At 48.6% G+C, this 23,626-nt stretch overlaps 1 protein-coding gene across 1 annotated transcript in view; it reads left to right on the top strand.

Moving 5' to 3' along the window:
• Window positions 1-23,626, top strand: part of WDR19 (WD repeat domain 19) — a 992,607-nt gene that overhangs the window by 146,443 nt on the left and 822,538 nt on the right. The window contains exons 8-9 of the mRNA XM_085642250.1: window positions 12,842-12,954; window positions 13,048-13,221. Of these exons, the coding sequence (XP_085498376.1) occupies window positions 12,842-12,954; window positions 13,048-13,221 (287 nt within the window). The remainder of the gene's footprint in view (window positions 1-12,841; window positions 12,955-13,047; window positions 13,222-23,626) is intronic.

Here is a 23,626-nt window from a genome sequence, read left to right as displayed (position 1 = left end):
AGTCTTTCAGATCGAAAAAGACCATTCGAGATCAAAGGGCCAGACGAAACATGGCGCACTCCTCGACCTCCGTTCCAGTCGACATCTTCGGGGACGACGTCGAAGATCCGGGACAGCAGCACACCGAAGAGGACCTCGTCAGCGCTTCTGAAGCCGACGACTCAGATGTGGAGGACATCACCCCGGCGAAGAGGGTCGTGAGTACTATACCCCCTCCCGCACCCGCGCCGACACCCAAAAAGGCTTCGGTCACGCCTTGGCCTCCGGGCCTAGGCAAAACCAGAGACACTGCTTCAAACACCCCACCTTCGGGCCCGGTGAAGAAGCCAAATAAGCCTTCCGGCGGCTCGGGCTCGAGCCAGCCCTCCAGCGGTGCCGAGAAACACACTTCGGCACCGAAAAAGAGACCGGCCTCTACCTCGGCACCGAGCTCCGCACCAAAGTCCTCGGTGTCAAAACCCAGCCTTTCGGTACCGACCAAACCCCATAAGGCCCTCGGCACCGACACTTCTACGCCGAAGCCCACCTCGGCGCCGACCAAGAAATCGGAGGCTCCCAAACCCAGTGCTAAGCACGGCACGGACAAGCCTAAAAAGTCATCGGCCCCGAAACCTTCGGCGCCGACGGAACAAACCTTGTCACAAGAACTGTTTACACCGGATCCATTGCAAAAGACTCTTACCAAGGATCCAGAAACTGGACATTTGCCACTCTTCTAAAAAGAGACATTTGGACAAACCAGCTCCGCCTCCACCTCCAAAGAGGAAGGACTCTGCTACCTCCCCTTTCAGAATGCCTTCCCCACCGCCTCCACCCTCTCCACCTCCACCCCCTCCACCTTCTCCACCCCCACCACATCGCTCCCCGACCCCGTCTCCAGACGATGATGATCAGGGGGACCCATATTACGATCCAGGGGTTGTGCCCCAAGACCCCACCCCTACAGGATCCCCAGACCCATGGGACAACTACAATAATCCAGACATTCCAGACGTCCCACAAGATGACCTTTACCCTTCCAGGTCATCTCCACCGGAAGACTCATTAGGTTTCCACCACCTACTTCAGAGGGCGGCACATTATCACGGGGTAGAGCTACACACTGACCCAGTAGAGGAGGATTTCCTCCTCGACACCTTTGATACCGCACATAGGTCTACCTCCATACTACCTATGCTCAAGGGGGTGATAAAACATGCGCCAGAGGTTTTTAAGGACCCAGTCAGGGCTAGGGTCATTAACCCACGCATAGAGAAAAAGTACAAAGTTGCCCCCACAGATCCTGCCTATATCAAAGGGCCAGCGCCACTAGATTCCCTAGTGGTTTCCACTGCACGGAAGAGGTCAAACTCCCAGGCGTCAGGCGAAGCACCACCACCTGACAAAGAGTCAAAGCTACTGGACGCGTCAGGAAAGCGCACTGCGTCACAGGCAGCCAATATATGGCGTATCGCTAACACTCAAGCGCTATTGGCCAGATACGATAGAGCGCATTATGATGAATTAGAAACCATAATGCACCACCTCCCAGAAAGATACAAAAATAGGGCCAATGAATTAATTCAAGAGGGTAAGACTATAACTAACACCTCCATACGCTGTGCACTAGACGCAGCAGACACAGCCTCCAGGGCCATTAACACTTGCGTCCTTCTCCGTCGCCATGCTTGGCTGAGGGTATCAGGTTTCAAACCCGAGGTACAGGCCTCCATTCAAATCATCCCTTTGACCAAGAACACCTATTCGGTCCAAAGGTAGATGAGGCCCTCGAGAAAATGAAGAAGGACACCGATACGGCGAGCCCTGCAGTCACACACTCCTAGGCGCTCCTTTCGCCACTCTTCCTTTCGGGGTACAGCTAGAGGCTACTCCTCAGATAGCACGTCCACTTCCTACAAATCCCCTGCTCAGTCCACCTTCACAAGGGGTTATCAAAGAGGCGGCTATGGAGGCAATAACAATAAAGGCAGAGGCAAAACAAATACCGCCCGCTCTGCCACACCGCCTACCTAATGACTTCCCCCCGCTCCCTCCAGACCATCCCACTCCGGTCGGGGGCAGGCTACAAAATTTCCTTCAAGTCTGGGAGACCGTCACCTCAGACAAATGGGTGACCCAAATTATTCACTCAGGGTACTGCCTAGAATCGACATCTACCCCCCCAAACATTCCACCCAGGCAACGCCCAATGTCACAAGAACATTCCACATTACTAAAACAGGAGGTAATCTTCCTCCTACAAAAACAGGCAATAGAACAAGTTCCCGCCAATCAGCAAAATTTAGGGGTCTACTTCCTATATTTTCTAATACCAAAAAGAGACGAGACTCTACGACCTATTCTAGATCTCCGGCCTCTAAACACGTACATACATTCGGACCATTTTCACATGGTAACACTTCAGCAGGTACTTCCGCTCCTCTCCCAGAACGACTTTCTCACCACACTGGACTTGAAAGACGCATACTTTCACATTCCGGTACACCATGCTCACAGAAAGTACCTCAGATTTGTAGTGGACGGGCAACACTACCAGTTCAAGGTGCTCCCATTCTGGGTCACAACAGCACCAAGGGTATTCCCAAAGTGCCTAGCGGTAGTGGCGGCACACCTCAGAAGACAGCACATTCACGTCTTCCCATATTTGGATGACTGGCTGATAAAAGCCACGTCCTACAACCAATGTGTACACCATACCACCACTACAATCCAACTACTTCACCAGCTAGGCTTCACGGTGAACCACCAAAAGTCCCAGCTAACACCATGCCACATAAAGCAATACCTCGGTGCCACCATAGACACCTCAAAAGCCATAGCCTACCCCAATCCAGCCAGGATTGCAAGCATTCAGGCTTTGCGTCAAAGATTCATACCTCAACACTCTCTTCCAGCAAGAGTGTTTATGCAACTAATAGGGATGATGGCCTCTTGCATTTTCATAGTGCCTCACGCAAGACTCCAGATGCGTCCACTCCAAGAGTGCTTAGCGCGCCAATGGAACCAGGCCCAGGGGCCACTGACATATCTGGTGTTGGTAGACGGTCGCACCCATCGCTCTCTGCAGTGGTGGAACACCACAAATCTTTCCAGAGGTCGACCGTTCCTGGACCCGGTTCCACAAATAATACTAACAGATGCATCGCTCTCCGGCTGGAGAGCTCATCTATTACACCTCACTGTGCAGGGCACATGGACGCCGCTACAAAAGTTACTCCATATCAACCATCTAGAGTTACTGGCAATCTTCCTAGCCCTAAAATCCTTTCAAACACAGATTTTAGGCAAGGCAGTCCACATTCGCACAGACAACATGACGCCCATGTACTACATTAAAAAACAAGGCGGCACACACTCTCCACAGCTCTCTCAGCTAGCACAGAGCATATGGAGATGGGCAATTCCACACAAAATCTTTCTCCTAGCCCAACATGTCCCAGGAGTCCAAAACACCATGGCAGATCTGCTCAGCAGACAGACGCAGCAGATACATGAGTGGGAACTTCACCCACAGGTTCTTCACCCGTTCTTTCAGATGTGGGGGCATCCACAGATAGACCTCTTCGCCACCCACGAAAACAAAAAATGCCCAAGCTTCGCCGCCAGATACCCACACCCATTGTCCAAAGGCAATGCGATATGGATGAACTGGTCAGACAAATTTGCGTACGCCTTTCCACCTCTCCCACTAATTCCATTAGTGGTGCGAAAGCTACAACAGCATTCCCTCACACTGATCCTAGTAGCTCCAACGTGGGCCAGACAACCGTGGTACACCACGCTGCTGGAACTCTCGGTAGTACCACACCAAAAGCTACACCTCTCACCATGCCTCCTAACCCAGAACCATGGAGAGATCAGACACCCGGACCCAGCTCAGCTCAACCTTGCGATCTGGCTCCTGAGATCCTAGAATTCGGATACCTTAACCTTCCCCCTGACTGGGGGGCGTGGCTTGGCTGCCGAGCGGAATGGCTGCCTGAAACCGCAGCTCCGCCGATCGAGCACAGAAATCCTTCAATTATTAGCTGAACTGGGGTGCGAGCTCGGTCCTCCCCGCCCGAGACGGTAGTCCTGGGTGTCCGCCCTGTGCTCTGGCTTTTCTGACCCCGTCGGCGGCTTGTGGACGGAGAGCGGCCCGCGGGCGGCACGGAGTCGTGGCGGCCTACACCATTCGCTAGAGCCGGGGGCCTTGCGTGTGGAGTGCCCGAAACCTATCCGAGGGGTGAGGCAGAGGCTGTTCGCTCGCCCAAAGAAAAGCGCACCCCGGCGAAGGTCTCACCCCCTACGGCTGTCGGAGTGAAGCTGAGGAAGCGGCGGCTGGTGTGGAAGACCACCGAACGTCCGCCCCTGGATTGCACGACGGCGCACGGCGACGGGCCCGGGCGGCTGATCGCAGTGGCGGCCATTTTGCCTGAAGCAGAAGTCCCATGGTCGAAGGTTCCAGGGAGACGATCGGAGAGACGAGGCCGGCTGCCGTACATGCCCCGACAATACTGTGGTGAGGTTGGAGCGTTGACCTGTGATGTGGAAAGTGCACGGCTGTACTAGGGTTGTCCTGCTCCGGCGGCCTGCGCTGTGACTCTCCCCGCCTGCTCTGCCTAGGGTGCGCGCCCCGCTATTGGAGGCCCAGCCATTCAGCCTACCTACTGGGACTAACCGACCTGCTGCCCTCGGTGAGACGCTGAGGGTCGGCGACTGGCGGCGACTGGTCGCGACCGCCAAGGCATACTCGCGGCGCCGGGTGGCGGCTGGTGAGTGGCCATGGGCAAACCGGACACGCGGCAGCCGAAAATCACTTTCGACAAGTCCAAGCAGAAGCCGCCGGACCCAGACCCAGACCTCCGTGAGGCCGAATCTTCTCGAGCGGACCAGAGTGGTGCTCAGGAGGCGGACATTAAGGCCATGTTTCAGGAACTGAAAACAAGCTTACATGGCATCGATGGCAAAATGGATGCGCTGGCTGCCCGCATGGACGGTATCACGTCCCGCATGGACAAACAAGAGGGGAGAGTGGAATCGCTCGAAACACGTGTGGCCGACACGGAGGAAAATCAGACCGGCCTTGCCGGCCAACTTCGGGGCATGGAGAAGATTCTAACACTCATTCAGCAGAAAAATGAGGATTTGGAGGCGCGCTCGCGGCGCAACAACGTCCGCATCACGGGTGTGGCGGAAACGACGGACATAACCAGCATGGAGCTCTTTGTTGAACAAATGTGTAAGGATCTGTTTGGGTCGGGATTGTCTCCGATGTTCCTGGTCGAGAGGGCTCACAGATCACTGGGGCCCAGGCCTAAACCCGGTGCACCGCCCCGGCCTATTATTGCACGAATCTTGAATTATAGGGACCGGGACGTGATCTTACGAATGGCAAGGGACATATCGGACTTGCAATACAGGGGCAACCGCATTGCACTATACCCGGACTATACGATGCAGGTGCAGGCCGCTCGAAGGGAATTTTTGCCGGCGAAGAAACTTTTTCAACAGGCGGGCACCAAATACTCCCTCATCTACCCTGCTAAACTCCGGGTCCAAGGTCCCGGTAAGCCATCCTTTTTTGTTGACGCTAAGGCGGCTATGAAATATGCCAAACAACTGTTAAAGGACCAAAAGGCTCAGACACCGGCAGTTGACCCGGACCAGCGGGACAGGCTAAGTGACGTTGAATGACTACTCCTGTTTGCTTCTTGTTAAATCGCTGGGTGTCGCCTGTCTACGCTGTGCTGGGCCATATTGAGAATGTTTAATTCCCTGGAGTTCCAATTTCAGATGCTATGAGGGAGCTGAGCAGGGCTGCGGGATTGGGGGGGGATGGTCCTTGAGCTGGTACACTAGTCTCGCGCTCGATCGCCCTGTCACAAGTACAGGGCCTGTAGGTGGCCAACCTGCGTACCTCAAGGGATGATTCCCATTCACTGTTCACATTTAGAGACTGTAGTTACAGTTGTTGTAGTTGGGAGGGGGTCCAGGGAGTTCATTGCACAACCTGATTGGGGGGTTGGAGCGGGAGGGTTAGGGGTTTGGCTGGGGCTGGGGGTTTTTGTTGTGTTTTATTTCAGTTTCAGAGCCGGGTCGGAGGTGGCGAAAACTGCTATTGAATCGCGCGTTGTGCGCAGCGCGCTGTCATGTCGACAGTCACCTAGCAAGAGGTGTACTGGCATTTACCGGGCAGGCTGCCCAGCTGGCCGGGTGGGATGTGTGTTGTCTGACAGGGACGGGCTGCAGGAATCGATGCAGCGAGGAACGGGTCCGTGGCCTGCTCGAGTTCTATTTCCCTGCTTGGTGCCTGGTGGAGGTTCCTTGCCCTGTTGGCGGGCGTACGGATTGCTGTGGCATTGCCGCCCTCATCTATTGGGACCCGCTGGATTGGAAATGCGTGCTTCGAGAGTTGGTGTGTCTTGGCCGGGTGACTGGGGGGTAGGTGTATGCTTGAGGCTTGCCCGAACTCTGTTGACACGTATGGTGCGGTGAATAGCATAAAGTGTATTACCTGGAATGTACGGGGCATGAATGATAGGCGGAAAGTGAGACTGATACAGGCCTTTCTGATTAGGAAGGGTGCGGACATTTGCCTTCTGCAGGAGACGCACCTGACGGACAATGCTGCGCAGCTGCTCAGACACAACCGATGGGGTGAGGTAGTTCACACTCACTACTCTAACTACTCTAGAGGGGTGGCGATACTTATCAGAAAAGGGCTTCACTGGAGGACGCATGAGGAAATCAGGGACGTGGGGGGCAGGTTTGTTCTGTTGGTAGGTTCGCTGTGCGGCGCGAGAGTGATTCTGGTGAATGTTTATGGCCCGAATGACGATAATCCAGATTTCTACGAGGGATTGTGGCATAAGGTGCGAAACTGTGGACCTGCTGCGATACTGTGGGGAGGAGACTATAATGTGGTACTGTCAGATACTGCAGATAGGCAGGGCACCACTCGGGAACATCACCCTAGGGCGTCGGAGGCGCTTGGCCATATTATGCAAGAGGCAGGGCTGGTGGACTCCTGGAGGACACTACACCCTGAGACCCGCGCCGGTACGTGTATCACAGCTCATCGTGCGGCCTGGTCCAGATTGGATTTCTGGCTGCTGTCCAGAGATCTGCACTCATCGGTGTTAGAGGTGACTCACTTGCCGCGGTCACTTTCTGACCATGCCCCGGTTTGCTTAACGATATCCACCCCGCCGCAGTACATTCAGCCGTTTAGTTGGAGATTCCCGTCCCGGGCTCTGCGCGACCAGGTCTTCCAGCACTCTTTGCGGGAAAAACTGGAGGAATACTTCGCACTAAACGAGGGCTCAGTAGATTCACCTGGCGTGCTCTGGGAGGCCTGTAAAGCTGTGACAAGAGGCCACTGCATGGCGCTAAAAACTGGGGTTTTACGCTCCATTAGAGCTACTCTCGGCAGGTTGGAATCTGAACTGGCTCGGCTTGAGGCTGCGATGATGGCAACCCCGTCTGGTGGTGCGAGTGCAGACTTCAGGACGAAACTGACCGAGTATCAAGAGGAGGCTGAGAGGGAGGTCAGGTTCTTGTCCAAAGATTCTCAGGCCAGGCGTTACGGAGAGGGTGATAGAGCTGGCCGAACACTAGCAAATCTGCTGCGCCCGCCACGCGGGTCGGAGCATATTCTTGAGATACAGGAGTCGGGGGGTGCAGTAATTCGAGATCCTCCGGCTATACTGGCGGTGATGACAGACTACTACAAGGACTTGTACACCTCTAAGGTGTCCCCTGACGACACTATTATTAGTGATTACCTGGACACCATAGCTCTTGCGTGGTTCAGTAATAGTGCCCGACAATATATGGACCTCCCCTTCACGCAGGAGGACATTCGAGCGGTTATAGCCGCTATGCCGCTCAGCAAGGCACCAGGCCCAGACGGGCTGACGGCAGCCTTCTACAAGGAATACGCAGACCTACTGGTCCCTCGCTTGCATAATGTTTTTGAGGAAGCGATGGAGGTTGGCATCCTCCCTGCCTCGATGCGAGAGGCCCTCATCATTACGCTGCTTAAACCTGGCAAGAATCCTGTTACCCCGGACTCATATCGCCCACTCTCGCTAATTAATCTTGACGCCAAAATCTACGCGAAACTACTCGCTGACCGCCTGAAACTTATGCTGCCTCAGATAGCGTTGTCCGATCAGTCGGGCTTTGTGATGGGGCGGTCCACTTCCCACAATCTTAGAGTGCTGTTTGGGCTCCTGCATTATTTGGACCCCAAGGTACAAGCCGCGGCCGCATTGCTTGACGCCACTAAGGCGTTCGACTCACTAGAGTGGAAATTCTTACGGGCGTTATTCACTCGCATGGGTTTCAGCCCCTCCTTTGCCAGGCGTATTGGAATAATCTATAATCACCCGACGGCTAGGGTACGGGTTAATGGTCAGACGTCTTCCCCGATCCCCATAACAAGAGGCACTCGGCAGGGCTGCCCCTTGTCGCCACTGCTGTTCGCTATTGCGACGGAGCCGCTGGCGGCTCGTTTGCGCCAACACCACACTCATCGCAGTATCGGCTTCACGTCGCGTGGCCTGCTGGTCTCTATGTACGCCGACGACATAACCATATATATGATGAATCCATCGGAAAACTTCGACCCACTGATGCGTGAGGTGACAAGGTACAGCGGCCTCACGGGTATCGATGTCAACTGGTCAAAGTCGGCGATGTTCCCGCTGACGGACGGTACGAGTCAATGCCACACGGAATTCCCGGTTGACTGGGTCACTGATGAGATTAAATACCTGGGCATACGGTTTAGCCGATCGATACAGGACATATGGCTGGCCAATTTTGGGGTGGCCGTGGAATGGCTGGAGTGCAAAGTGAAGCGCTGGAAAGCGCTGCCACTATCTCTGATGGGCCGCATAGCAATTGCTAAAATGGTGGTCGTTCCTAAGTTTCTTTACTTATTCGTAAACATCCCCGTGCCACTCACTAAGTCGTTCTTTCGCCGGCTCCGCTCCGCCTTGATCGAACTGGTCTGGGCGGGTAAGCAGCCCAGAGTGGCCTGGAACCTCCTCACACTTCCCTTCCGTCAGGGGGGACTCGCGGCCCCGGACATGGAGCTATATGCGTACAGTGCTCAGGCCCAATATCTGCACTACTGGCAGCACCCGATCCCTTACCAGCCGCACGTGGCCATCGAGATGGATGTTGCGGCCCCCTGCCCCCTTCGTGCAGCGGCGTACCAGAGATACAGACGCTCCAGGGACGACATTGACACTGTTGAGATGGTGCGCTGGGCCTGGTCAAGCGTTGCCAAACGTGCAGGCGTAGATGACTTATATGCGCCGAGTATGCCCCTCGCGGATAATCCACTATTGGGGCCATTGACGGACGCGGCGGTGGCGCGGCGGGCGCAGGCCTGCGGACTGAAGGTGGCGGGAGACTTGTACCCGGACGATACCTTCCTCACAGTGCGGGACATGGCGGCAGCGCCGGAACCGACGGCCTCGGAGCTTCTTCTCTACTATCAACTGCGGTCCGCCTGCAAGGGCAGGTACCCTATGTTTCCAGAGGCTCCGCCGACGATTGCGGCCTTGGAGGACGTACTCTCGAACTCCTCCGCGCGCAAACTGATCACACGGATCTATAGAGCTACTCAAAGCACGGCTCCGGTTGCGCACACTGACTCCAGATCCGCGTGGGAACTTGAAGCGGGTATATCTATTACCGAGAAGCAGTGGGAGTACTGTTGCTCCCAACTTGAAAACCTATCCCCTAATTATAGGCTGCGGTTGGTACACTTCAACTATCTGCACCGGACCTACCGGACGCCCATTCAATTGTGCAGGATGGGTCTGCGGTCTGATGCGTGCTGTTGGAGATGCGGTGCGCAGGATGCCGCGTTCTATCACCTTGTCTGGGTGTGTGGCCCCATACGCGACTTCTGGATTGCAGTCTTCGATGCCGTGGGGCAGATCGTGGGGATGGTACTGGGGCCGGACCCACTTGTGGCCCTATTGGGATTCGTTAGAAATGTGCCCAAGACCTCACGTAGGCTTGTGGCCATTTTATTATTACTCGCTAAGCGTCAGGTAGCGCTACACTGGAAGAAGACAATGCCGCCAAACGTGAAGGCCTGGATAAGATCGGCGGTGTACTGTAGGGAGCAGCTGACCTCTTACTGGGACCAGCTGCCGCAGCGCTCGCGGCCTGTAGATATCTGGCAGCCACTGGTAGACTGGTTGGCTAGTACGACAGCGTTGGAAGATGACCAAGCGGGCTGATCGTGGCTTAAATGACGTGGAGAGGTTGGAGTCCGACTGTGGGGTGCTGTAAGTGGTGAACCGCCTGGCATAAGTGATCTGGGATATGGGGTTCGTTCGCTGAGAGGGGTTGTCTGTCGCTTGCTCTGTTTTGGCGGGCTGTGGGCGCAGCGTGAAGATGATTATGTCATTTCGATCATTTACTGTTTGCTTTCCTTCGACTCGGGCTCTTTATTAGTTCTGTTTTGTTTGTTCCATTGTAAAATGCTGTATTGCCGTTTGAAAGTACGATCTCAAATGCTTGGGCGGAGTTCCGCCTCGTATACTAGCTGCCTGCCTCCGGGTTGTTGGCTGAATAGCGGTGTACTCTTCGATGGAACAATAAAGGTTTTTGGGGAAAAAAAAAAAAAAAAAACCTTCCCCCTGACTGTATGAACGTCATCAGAGAAGCTAGACGCCCTACCACTAGAGCCTGCTACGCTGCAAAGTGGAAAAGATTTGTTGTTTATTGCCATAACAACACAATCAACCCTCTAGACGTATCTATACAGCACTTCATATGCTACTTGCTCCATCTACAAAGGTGTAACCTAGCATATACATCCATTCGGCTACACCTCGCAGCAATTGCCGCTTACCTACAGAACAGACAGCACCTATCACTTTTCAGAGTGCCTGCCATTAAAGCCTTCATGGAAGGCCTCAAACGAATAATTCCCCCCCAGAGTACCACCCTCACCTGTGTGGAACTTAAATATAGTTCTCACAAGGCTAATGGGACCGCCCTTCGAACCTTTGCATAAATGCGAACTGCAATTTCTCACATGGGAAACAGCTTTTCTTGTAGCCATCACTTCCCTTAGAAGGGTCAGTGAGATACAAGCACTTACTATATAAGAACCTTTTCTCCAAATGCACCAGAACAAGGTTGTTCTCCGTACCAACCCAAAATTCCTACCCAAAGTCATTTCCCCCTTCCATCTAAACCAATCGGTAGAATTACCGGTATTTTTCTCGCAACCTCAAACTGTTGCAGAAAGGGCTCTACACACGCTAGATGTTTAACGGGCCTTACTTTACTATATCCAAAGAACACAACCTTTCAGAAAGACTAAACAACTGTTTGTCTCTTTCTCTCCACCACACAAGGGCAACCCCATCTCAAATTCAGGGATAGCTAGGTGGATTGTAAAATGCATACAGATTTGCTACCACAAAGCAAAACAAACGCTATCTGTTCCCCCTAAAGCCCACTCTACACGAAAGATAGGGTCTTCGATGGCTTTTCTAGGGAACATCCCATTAGATGATATCTGCAAAGCAGCTACATGGTCAACACCGCACACTTTCACTAAACATTACTGTGTGGATGTGCAAACCAAGCAACAAGCTAGTGTGGGCCAGGCTGTACTAAAAACACTATTTCAAACCACTGCAACAGATACTGGTGGTCGCCGCTAAGGTTGGGAACTGCTATATAGTCTATGCAAAAGTGTGTAATCTGCAGCTCATATGCCTCGAACGGAATATGCTGCTCACCAGTATGCATCTGTTCTTGGCATGTAGAGCTGCAGATCTGCACACGCCCACCCGCCTCCCCGGCTACCTGTATCTGTTCCAGTCTATCTTATTTAGATACAACACACATGGGTTTCTTCACTGTTATTACTACGCTCCATCTTTCCCTATTGGCGAAAAACAATCTGAGGATGGAGCCGAAGCCCATGCGCAATACGATCCAAGGGAGGAGTCACCGACCTCGTGACTTCCAAAGACTTTCCAAGAGGAAAAACAAACTGCAAACATCCGGGTCCAACACCAGATGGCGATCTATGCAAAAGTGTGTAGATCTGCAGCTCTACATGCCAAGAACAGATGCATACTGGTAAGTAGCATATTCCTTCCTTGAGGATTGAATTTTCAGGATTGTTTCATAATGCAGACAAAAACTACCCCTCCTTACTATTTCACGTGTGTTCTATTTTTCTTGGTGCTTCTCTACCCCTATTCAGGGTATAGAGTTGCCATTCAATTCTAGTGCTTATGAACATCAACAACAGTTCACCCACATCTGCTGTAAAGCCAGGAAGACACTTGGATAGTATGAACATCTTTACTGTAGCATAGCTTTCAGATTTAACTTAAAATTAAGTTGCACTGCATTATAGATTCTAGTGCATGCTGCTTCCTAATTAGCAAGGTTAAATTGCTCTTCAGTGAGGCCTCCTTAACCCTAGTTCCTTTTTTCAGTTTGTATGGCAAGAATTGAGGAGGGCTAACTTTACATTTTTAAGCCAGATTTTAATTGTCATTATAGATATTTATAATTAGTAAAGACAATTTTAAATTTTAAGCCAGATTTTAATTGTCATTATAGATATTTATAAATAGTAAAGAGAATGCTGTGTTGATATAGGAACTCTTTAAAAAACATTTTTTAAAGAAACCTTTCTCCCCCGAAAAAATTATCCTGGATATATCACATGGATTGGCTTATTTCAGCTGCTGGTTGACTAGGATGACTATTGATGAATTCTGTAATTAATTTTCTGTAGACCTGAATACCTTAGAATGAAAAAATATGAATTTGTTGTACTCCATTTGCATATTTACAGATAAGTGTGGTGGTTGGCAAGAAAACACTGTTTCTGTTTAATCTAAATGATCCAGACAATCCAATTGAATTGGCATTTCAGCAACGTTATGGCACCATAATATCCTATAAGTGGTGAGTTAACAGTACCTGATTCCAAATGTTAATGTGTTTAATTCCTCACATTCTAGATTTGCTTAAATGTGCATGTTTTATTTACTCATATAGGTATGGTGATGGCTACATCATGATCGGCTTTTCACAAGGATTTTTTGTCGTCATTTCTACACATATTCGAGAGATTGGCCAAGAGCTCTTCCAAGCTCACAATCATAATGACAACCTAACAAGCATTTCCATCTCTCAAGCACTTAACAAAGCGGCTTCATGTGGGGACAGTTGGTAAGTAACAGTAAAATTCTGCACTGAAACTACAAAATAGTCGTCCTATGACCGCATAGTCCTAAGACATGATATTCTTTGTTTAAACTTATTTAAGTTACTGTGAGAACAGCAGTCATGATCAGCAAATTGATAACGGCATGAATGAAATCAAAGCTTCAGCACTATCATAGACTTGGACCTCTTGTCAGCCGGGCATGAATGAAATTAAAGCTTCCGCAGTATTATTTATTTGGACCTCCAGTCAGCCGTGGATGTCTTCATCGATCCTTTTACCAATCCTATTCGTTGACTTGCTTCTGAATAGGTTTTATTCATCTAGCAGTTGGCTCAATAGAATAAACGGAAGGAACAAGTTTATTAAGTTAGCAGCTGGGACAATAGGAAACTGGCATTGCCAAAGCCAGTAGGTCTCGAATCAAAAAGTTTAATGGTTCCCACTTGTTTCTAAAATATTGATGCACCTTTTGATGTATAAATAAGTGAAAAAACTTTGGTTTTAATGTCAACAAACAAGTTATGTACCTCTCAAGCTTAGAATAAGGGGCACCGGAAAGGGAAATACTTGTCCAACCTGACCTTGCCATTGAAATGCGTAGCTCCATTAAATACTTTGAATGTAACAAAATCTTCGTTTTTCTATAAAAATGAAGGTTGGCCATTCCAAACAAGGGTCTCTTGAGACGCAAACAATCATTTTGTAACTCGGTGTTAAATTACATTATCACAACCTATGAGTGGGTATTCACATTTTTAGCAACATTTTGCCAGGGGTTACAAAATGCTTTAGGCCTTTATCTGTACCTTTTTCCAGATAGCATGAATCACACATTCTGTATTTACAGAAAACAGAAGTAATGTGCTTTGAAAGGATAGTGAGGAGCAGGGTGAGGTTTTTTTTTGGGGGGCGGGGGATTGAGGTACTGGTGAGAGTTGTTGAAGAAAACTTTGGGAAACAAGCCTCTGCCCTCCAGCATCCCCAGCATTTAATTCTGCATGTCCTTCTGCACACACTTGAAGTACGAGCAGTGCTGCGGGCAGAGCTCCTCAGTTCACAGCAGATGTGAAGCACGTGCTCGTCACACAGCAGCACTGATCTGCCTGGGTTCACCTCACCACTGGTGCCTTGCAGCACATCAACTACATGGAGAGGCTGTAGCAGTGTCTCCTGCATGGTTCGGATCTCACCCTCCTTTAGTGACAAGTGCAGTTGGCGGCAGGACTGCTTAGCTTCCTCTCAGCCTTTCTGAAGACATTTGATTGCAGTGACAGAGGTGGTGCACTGCTGATTTGGTGGAAACACTTGTTGACAAAGTAAATTAGAAAAAGGGATATGGGAGGCACAAGGACGCTGGAAGGAGGCTGAAAAGGGAGAGCAAACAGTTGGGAACAGGGAAAAGAGAAAGGAGGGGGGAAATGGTGCCTTCCATGCACTACAAACAAGGTCTGATATCAGCAGTGGAAAGATACATCATGCAATTAGGACACTGTGAGTCTAGAAAGATCCTGGGAGAGACAAACAAAAGAATAGGGATTCAGTCCATTGAATCAGGAGCAGGGGTCTGAGATAGACAGCAAAGCTATTCAATCACATGTAAGGGGCTGACTCTAATCTCACTCTAGGTATATGTTATGTACTGGAAAAAATAGGGCTGCCTAAAGCCGTCTGTAGCCAAGACGTGAAAACGTAGAAGAGAGCCAGTGAGTGCCTTAGGGTGTATGCATCCATAGACCATGAGCGAAGGGAGAGAATAAATAGAGTCGCTTCAGAACTTTTGGCTCTGTCCAAAGTGATGTAGAGCTGATAACTGCAGTGACGGCTGTGGGTTACAAAAACCAGGCACTCTCAAAGTATCTCCACTATTGGTCACAAATTATATTCTTTGAGTCTCAACAAAAACAATGAACACAGTATATGTCTTTATTGTTATTTGTTTTTTTACATATATCCTGTTTCAACCGTGCAAAAGGTAACAGTTATGAGTTTCTCATACGGATGGTCTGCTGAAAAAAATCTAATTTGCAGGGGCATGGTCCGATGTGTACATGCAGAGTTTAATCACTAAATTCAAGAGCTCATTGTAGATATTGCCACTGACCTCTACTGGATATGTATTAGCTGAAAAGGGCTGTTTTTGAAAACAATTGTCCGAGACTGATCTCTATTAGAGCTCCATAATGTGATCAATCAATTCTGAAGCCATAGAATTTAGAGAAATGTCTCCCTGAAACAGGGATGCAGGGGTGATATCCCGGAGGAAGGGATACAGGGTGTGCTCATTCAATGTATATCCGTATTGGTATTTCTATAGCACAAATATGGGTAATACTTTTTACACACAGTTTAAGTGCAGGGAGATTGTGGTTTGCCCAGAATCACATAATGTTGAGTTTAGCTCCGAAGCCACAAATAAAACCTGGGTTTCCAGGTTCGAAAGGCAGCAGCTTGAGCATCTATGCCGCATCTCCTCCCCTGTGTGCAGAGCAGTACTTTATGATGCATGAAAGAATCCTCATTGATTCTCTGAACTGCAAGAGCACAACTGCTGCATTAAGGAACATGAGTGTGTCTGATCTAAATCTCCCTCTCCCCAGATCATCTTCTTTGCCACAAGCTCATCTTCCAAGTATACAGATCAGTATTCTTTTAACCAACATACCACACGTTTAATCCATGTATGCCAACATTGTTTGGAATACAATGACCATTATATAAAATAAATGAAATGAATAGCCATCAAGACTGTGCATGCTAGGCTTTTTGACTCATACTTCTAATATTAAAATTGAAACCACAAGGGAGTGCCTGAGCCGGTGAACAAGACATCTGTAGTTTAAGAGACCCTCACTTGATTGACTAACAATCCAACAATATCCTGCCCAGTGAACTAGTCCCAGTCCCCACTACCAGAAACAGTACTTAAATCTGAATGTGATGCTCCTGTTCTCTCCATCAGCTGTGGTGAAGACAGAGACATAGAGTCTTGCAGAGCACTCCCCCCATCCTTGTGGTGCTTGATGTGGCCTGGATCCTGAAGTTGAGCGCGGTATGCATTCTCATAATATTGAGGCAGGATCACACACTGTGTATAGCAGTGATGCTGAGGAGAGCCCTATTGCCCAACAGAACAGAAATCCAGCTTTGCACAAGGGCTGCTGGCGGTCATACTCATCATTTTAGTTAATACACACAGGACAAACTATAACAACTCAGATTTTGTTAACAGGGTGATCTCTGCATTCATAGTGGTGTATCTCTATATGCTGTTATAAGATCGGGATTTTAATGCTGTGCTCAATTCGCAGCTATAGCCAGACCCATATCGACAATGCCCCACACTCTTTTTCATATAAGGCAGCATTATGAGCTTGTTGGCACATGGAGACAAAGACAACATAACATAACTGATTTCACACTGTAATCATCTGTACACGACGTTGCATCATGTACAAATTATTGGCTACTCACAGAAAATGCCTTTACCTGGGTGATCCTATCAGTTAAGTCCCCAATGAAAATTGCACTCACCTTGCCTGCCTCTAGCAATAGTTGTAGAACAAGGGTGCTGCTCACCAGGGGCTCTGCTGTATTCAGTGATAAGAACTAAGGTACAACAGACTATTTGCCAAATCTTTCCAATTTAATGGAAGATCGATATCTACTGCTAACACACTCTAGGAGGCATTTTAGGCCTACATCTGGGGTGTTCATATTGAAAAACTATCTGGATTGTTCAAATTAATTTGAGCCCCTTTTACTAAACTAGATGGTGAAATTAAAGCACTGGAAAGTAATTATATCTTGATTCCCAAAGTAGACATACTTGGCAGGCTAAATAAATTATTATTAGAATTTCGTGAGTAAGTGGATAGAGGTTATTAGATATATATAACATAGACGGACAGTATGGGGAGAGAGAGAGACCAGGTAGAACCCTTATTAGACTAATGAAGCTGCGGTGGGCTGAGCAGGACATAGTGAGCAGTACATATTGATCGTGACATCCTTGAAGTCTTCATCAAATACTATAGTCAACTCTGTTGATCATTCAGGTCCCACAGATGCTAATATTATATCTTCCTTAGAACTACAATGATGTGGCTGGAAAAGCATGAACAAGAACCCTTAATGTGTCTGATAAGGACATTTGAAAATGAAGATTCTATTAAACACATGGTGAGGGGGGGAGTCAGTGCACCCTGGCTTGATGGTCTGACGAGAAAATGCTATAAACAGTAAAGTGAAAAGATTGACCCACACTTCCTAGCGGAGTTTGAGAAAGCAAGAGAATTGGGGAGCCTGCCTAATTTAAGAAATTATATCTACTCTGCTTAACTAGGCAAGAAACCTTCACCAATTTTTCCTGCAGACTAATTTTCCTTAACAATATTGACACAAACATATTGGCAAAATATTTGAGGTTCCTATTAAATTTGACAAGTCTGGTACTTCCAAATCAGACTGGATTTATCCCTGCCCCGTCGCATTCCACAATCTTTGGACACTCTCTGTTAATGCATCAAATCAACCCACCACTACCACCAGCGGCAGTGTTCTCAGATGCTGAAAAAGCATGAGACTCACTGAAATGTCATGTGCGAGGTATATGAGCTGTAGATCATATACTTGTGCATCGATCGCCATCTGGTGTTGGGCTCGGATGTTTGCACTTTGTTTTTGTTTTCGAAGTAGTCTTTGTGGTCACGAGATAGGTGACTCCTCCTTAGGGTGATAGTGCGCATGGGCATCGACTCCATCTTCATATTGTTTTTTTCTGCCATCGGGTTTGGATGTGATTTGCTGCGCTCCTGGTCGGTGTCGGTTTCGAACCCCCCCATTCAACGTGCAATCCCTTTCCACTCGACAGTATTGTCTCGATCGCGTTTCCTTGTCGACGCGCATCTTCAAAAAAAATTCCTCGACCTCGATCTTCGACGTGGGCCGTTGGTCCTATCCACGCCGACCACGTCAGCAGTCAATGGAAAGGACTCCTTTCAAAAATGCCCTGGCTGTGGTGCTAGGTTCCCACACATGGACCTGCACGAAGTTTGTAATCTCTGCCTCTCCCCGGAGCACAAAGACAAGAACTGCAAGGCCTGTGCATCGTTCAGGTCAAAGATAACCATCCGTGACCGTCGGGCTCGACGTCACGAAATGTCTTGCGGAAGCAGCTCGATTCCAGACATCATCTGAGCAGATCCCAATGTCCAGCCGGAGCAACTAGTTGATGAAGAGGACATCTCCGTCTCCGAGGACGACGACTCCGAAGACGAGACAGTCACCCCGGCTCAGCGGCCCTTGAGTACTGAGACTCCTCTCCCAAAAACCAAACCTAAGGTTCTGGTAACACCTTCGCCCTCGGGCTCAGGTTGACACCGGCAACATGTTTCAGACGCCCCGCCCTCGGGCCCGGCTATGAAACCAAATGACAAGCCTTCCTGCTCGGGATCGAGCCAGCCCCATTCCGGTGCCGAAAAGTCACCTTCGGAACGCAAGCACAAGACCAAAGATGTGCCACGCCCTTCTTCGTCGGCAACTAAAACAGGCTGGACGCCGACGCCCTCGGAGTCAACACACACCAAGGACAATCATTCGGAACCGAGAAAATCTTTAAAGCCGAAAACTCCTTCGGAGCTGAAAAAACCTTTGGAGCCGAGAAAAGCCTCGGAGTCACAAACTCCTATACCAATAGCTAAGGAGTCCAAGACCCCGCACAAAGCCTCAGAGACACATTCTAAAGAACATTCTGACCCTAAATCCTCGGCACCGAAAAAGGACATTCTACCCACACAGTCTGTACCAGATTTCTCGGATCCGAAACAAAAAACTCTCTATATTGACCCAGAAACTGGTAAAGTGGTTGCCAAGCCTCCCAAAAAGAGAAAACTGGACACCTCAAAAGACTCTGGAATACCCATGAAACAAAAGGAGATGGGCACTACACTTCTCCACCTCTCCTCCTCAAGCTGATCCAAATCTCCTAATTTCTCCAGCACACTCCCCAAAACATACATTTTCACCTCAAATACAAGATGATGAGGACGATTATACTGGTGGGGGTGGAAATGGAGATCCATATAGTGATGACGATGCACATACCATCCCACACCACATAGACCCGTGGGATGATTACAACACAGATACCGTCCCACATAATGACCCGGACCTCTCTCCATCTAGGCCATCGCCACCAGATGACAATATTGGTTTTGCACAACTAATTAATAGGGCTGCTCAGTACCGTGGGGTACAATTACATTGTGGTCCCTTAGAGGAAGACATTTTGCTAGAAACTTTGCACCCTCACAAAAGTCCACGCACACCCTGCCAATGTTAAAAGGCAGAGCCAGGATTCTCAACACCACGGTGGACAAAAATATAAAGCAGCTCCCAATGACCCTGTGTACATTAAAGGTCAGGTCCCTTTAGATTCTCTTGTGGTGTCTAATGCATGCAAGAGGGCAAACTCACAAAGTACAAACTGATAGACGCATCTGGAAAACGTATTGCATCACAGGCTGCAAATCGTTGGCGAATTGCCAATGTGCAAGCTTTGTTGGCCAGGTATGACAGAGCTCATTATGATGCAACACCTTCCTGACCAATATAAAGAAAAAGCTAACGATCTTATACAGGATGGAAAATTATTAACAAACACATCAATCAAATGTGCACTCGATGCGGCTAATACGGCATCTCGTGCTATCAACACTAGGGTTTTTCTACGTAGGCACGCTTGTCTCCGAATACCCGGATTCAAGCAGGAGGTGTAATCTGCTATTCTCAATCAGCCCTTTGACCAAGAGCATCTTTTTGGGCCCACAGTTGATACATCTTTAGAAAAGATGAAAAAGGATACGGACACTGCCAAGTCCATGGGGGCCTTGCAATTACCTTCCCCTAGAGGTTCTTTTCGCCGCTCCTTCTACAGGGCTGGCTCCATAACTATTGGCTCAGAACATCCCTCTTCTTCCTATAAGAGCCCCAGTCAAACTTCCTCCAGAGGATACTTTCGTGGAGGCTACAGAGGCAATAACGGTAAGGGTAGAGGTCGCGGTAACAATACCCGCAACACCCCTACCACCAAACAGTGACTTCCCTTCACTTCCCCCCGATCATCCTACTCCTGTCGGGGGACATCTCTCACAGTGCCTACCTGTCTGGAATTCATTCACAACAGACAAGTGGGTAAGACAAATTATCCAGTATGGTTATTGACTGGAAATCACCTCCACTCCCCCAAATATTCCTCCCAGACAACGTCCAATGTCCTCGGAAAATCTGACACTTCTCAAACAAGAGGTTCTCTCTATTACAAAAACATGCAATAGAACAAGTTCCCTTGCCTCATCAAGGCACAGGGGTTTACTCTTTCTATTTTCTAATTCCAAAAAAGCACAGCTCTCTCAGGCCAATATTGGACCTCAGACCGTTAAACTTCTACATTCAGTTGGACCGCATCCACATGGTCACTCTCCAACAGGTGCTCCCACTGCTTCAACAGGGCGACTTTCTCTCCAGTCTGGATTTAAAGAATGTCTACTTTCATATTCCCATTCACCCCGCTCACAGGAAATATCTCAGGTTTGTAGTAGATGGTCAACAATACCAATTCAAAGTCCTCCTGTTCAGGGTGACTACAGCATCCAGAGTCTTCACCAAGTGCCTCGCAGTAGTGGCGGCTCACTTATGAAGACAACATATTCACATGTTCCCTTATCTAGATGACTGGCTCATAAAAGCCAAGTCACACAGCAACTGTGCGCAACACACACACAAAACAATCCAATTGCTTCACGACTTGGGATTCACCGGGAAACTCACTAAATCCCACCTTCAACCGTCCAGCATACAACAATATCTAGGGGCTACAATAGACACCTCAAAAGCTCTAGCATACCCCAACCCAGTCAGGATAAGCACCATGCAAGCTCCTATAGCAACATTTCAGCCTCAACACTCACTACCAGCTTGGGTGTTCATGCAGCTATTCGGGATGATGGCCTCTTGCATTCTCATCGTCCCTTATGCAAGACTCCCAATGCGTCCCTTACAGGAGTGTTTGGCACGTCAGTGGAACCAGGCTCAAGGTCAGCTAACAGATCTGGTGTTGGTGGACGGCCATACCCATCGCTCTCTGCAGTGGTGGAACACACAAAACCTTTACAGGGGGCGGCCGTTCCTCGACCCGGTTCTACAGATAGTGCTAACAACAGAGGCATCGCTCACCTGCTGGGGAGCTCATCTTCCAAACTATACCATTCAGGGCATGTGAATCCCTCAGCAAAAACAATTCCACATTAATTACCCGGAATTGTTGGCGATCTTCCTAGCGTTAAATTCTTTTCAACTCCACCTAGTAGGCAAAGCTGTCCTGGTCTGTACAGACAACATGACAGAAATGTATTACATACAGAAACAGGGGGACACACACTCTCTGCAGCTTTCACACCTAGCTCAAAGCATATGGAGATGAGCCATTCTTCAAAACGTATATCTCCTTGCAGAACACCTCCCAGGAGTACACAATAAGATTGCAGATCTGCTCAGTCGTCAAAGACAGCAGATCCACGAATGGGAACTTCATCCTCAAGTTCTTCTTCCATTCTTTCATATGTGGGCCACCCACAAATAGACCTGTTCGCCACACACCAAAACGGCCAAACTTCTCATCCAGGTATCCACACCCATTGTCCAAAGGCAATGCGCTATCAATGAACTGGTCAGGCAAATTTGCTTACGCTTTTCCGCCTCTCCCGCTCATTCCGCTAGTGGTGCGGAAGCTCAAACAACATTCCCTCACAATGATCCTGATTGCTCTAACATGGGACCGACAGCCATGGTTCACAACCCTCTTGGAACTATCAGTAGTTCCTCATCAAAAGCTACACCTTTCACCCAAGCTTCTCACTCAGAACCATGGAGAGATCAGGCCTCCAGATCCCAGTCAACTCAACCTTGCGATCTGGCACCTGAAGTCTTAAAGTTTGGCTATCTCAATCTCCCGCCAAACTGCATGAACATCATTAAAGAGGCTAGACTCCCTACCACCAGAGCTTGCTATGCCGCAAAGTGGGAACGATTTGTAATTTACTGTACAAATAACAAAATCAATCCACTAGATGCTTCTATTCAAAACATTATCTGCTACCTTTTGCATCTACAACAATGTAACCTAGCGTATACATCCATTAGACTACATCTTGCTGCAATAGCAGCTTATCTCCAAAACAGACACTTGTCTTTGTTTAGGGTACCAGCTATCAAAGCATTTATGGAAGGACTTAAAAGAATAATTCCATCTGGAGTTCCACCCTCTCCAGTATGGAACTTAAATATTGTCCTTACCAGACTCATGGGTCCCCCATTTGAACCTCTGCACAAATGCGAATTACAGTTCATCACCTGGAAAGTAGCTTTCCTGGTTGCTATCACATTTCTTAGAAGAGTTAGTGAACTCCAGGCATTAACCATACATGAACCATTTCTGCAAATCCATCACAACAAAGTGGTTCTTAGGACTAACCCAAAATTTCTACCTAAAGTCGTGTCTGCTTTCCACCTTAACCAGTCTGTAGAACTCCCAGTGTTTTTCCCTCTACCAGACTCAGTAGCAGAACGAGTTCTTCACACGCTTGACGTTAAAAGAGCAATACTTTACTACATCGAAATAACAAAATCCTTTAAGAAGATTAAACAACTCTTTGTGGCTTTCTCCCCACCTCATAAAGGCAATCCCATCTCAAAGATGGGGATTGCAAGGTGGATTGTTAAATGCACCCAAATATGCTATGCTAAAGCCAAATGCACATTAACCATTCCTCCTAGGGCTCACTCCACAGCTCCTAGGGGCTTCTATGGCATTCTTAGGGAACATTCCCCTAGATGACATTTGCAAAGGAGCAACTCGGTCTACACCACACACTTTCACAAAACCCTATTGTGTAGACGTGCAAGCAAACAACAAGCTAGTGTGGGCCAGGCTGTATTAAGAACACTTTTTCAAATCACTGCAACAGATACAGGTAGCTACCGTAGATAACTGCTGTATAGTCTATGCACAAGTATATGATCTACAGCTCATATGCCTCGAACGGAAAATGCTACTTACCAGTATGCATCTGTTCTTGGCATGTAGAGCTGTAGATTCATATACGCCCACCCTCCTCCACGGATACCTCTAACTGTTGTAGTTCTATCTTTTTTTTGTTTAAATCTTTTTTATTAACCTTTTTGTTTGTTTTTGCACATTGGTCAATAAAACATACAGTCAGAATAGCACTCATGTAACAGATTGGAAAAAAAAGGAGGGGGTGGAGAAAATGAATTGCCAGCGGCTAGGTACACTTTGTCTGATTACAACATGGCAATGAAAATTCAGGGTGCATTAATTAGATCAAAGCT

The sequence above is a fragment of the Triturus cristatus genome, chromosome 2_2, assembly GCF_964204655.1.
Source record: "Triturus cristatus chromosome 2_2, aTriCri1.1, whole genome shotgun sequence".
Lineage (NCBI taxonomy): Eukaryota > Metazoa > Chordata > Amphibia > Caudata > Salamandridae > Triturus > Triturus cristatus.
Note: the sequence above shows the minus strand (reverse complement) of the source record. Positions and strands in the feature narration are given on the sequence as shown.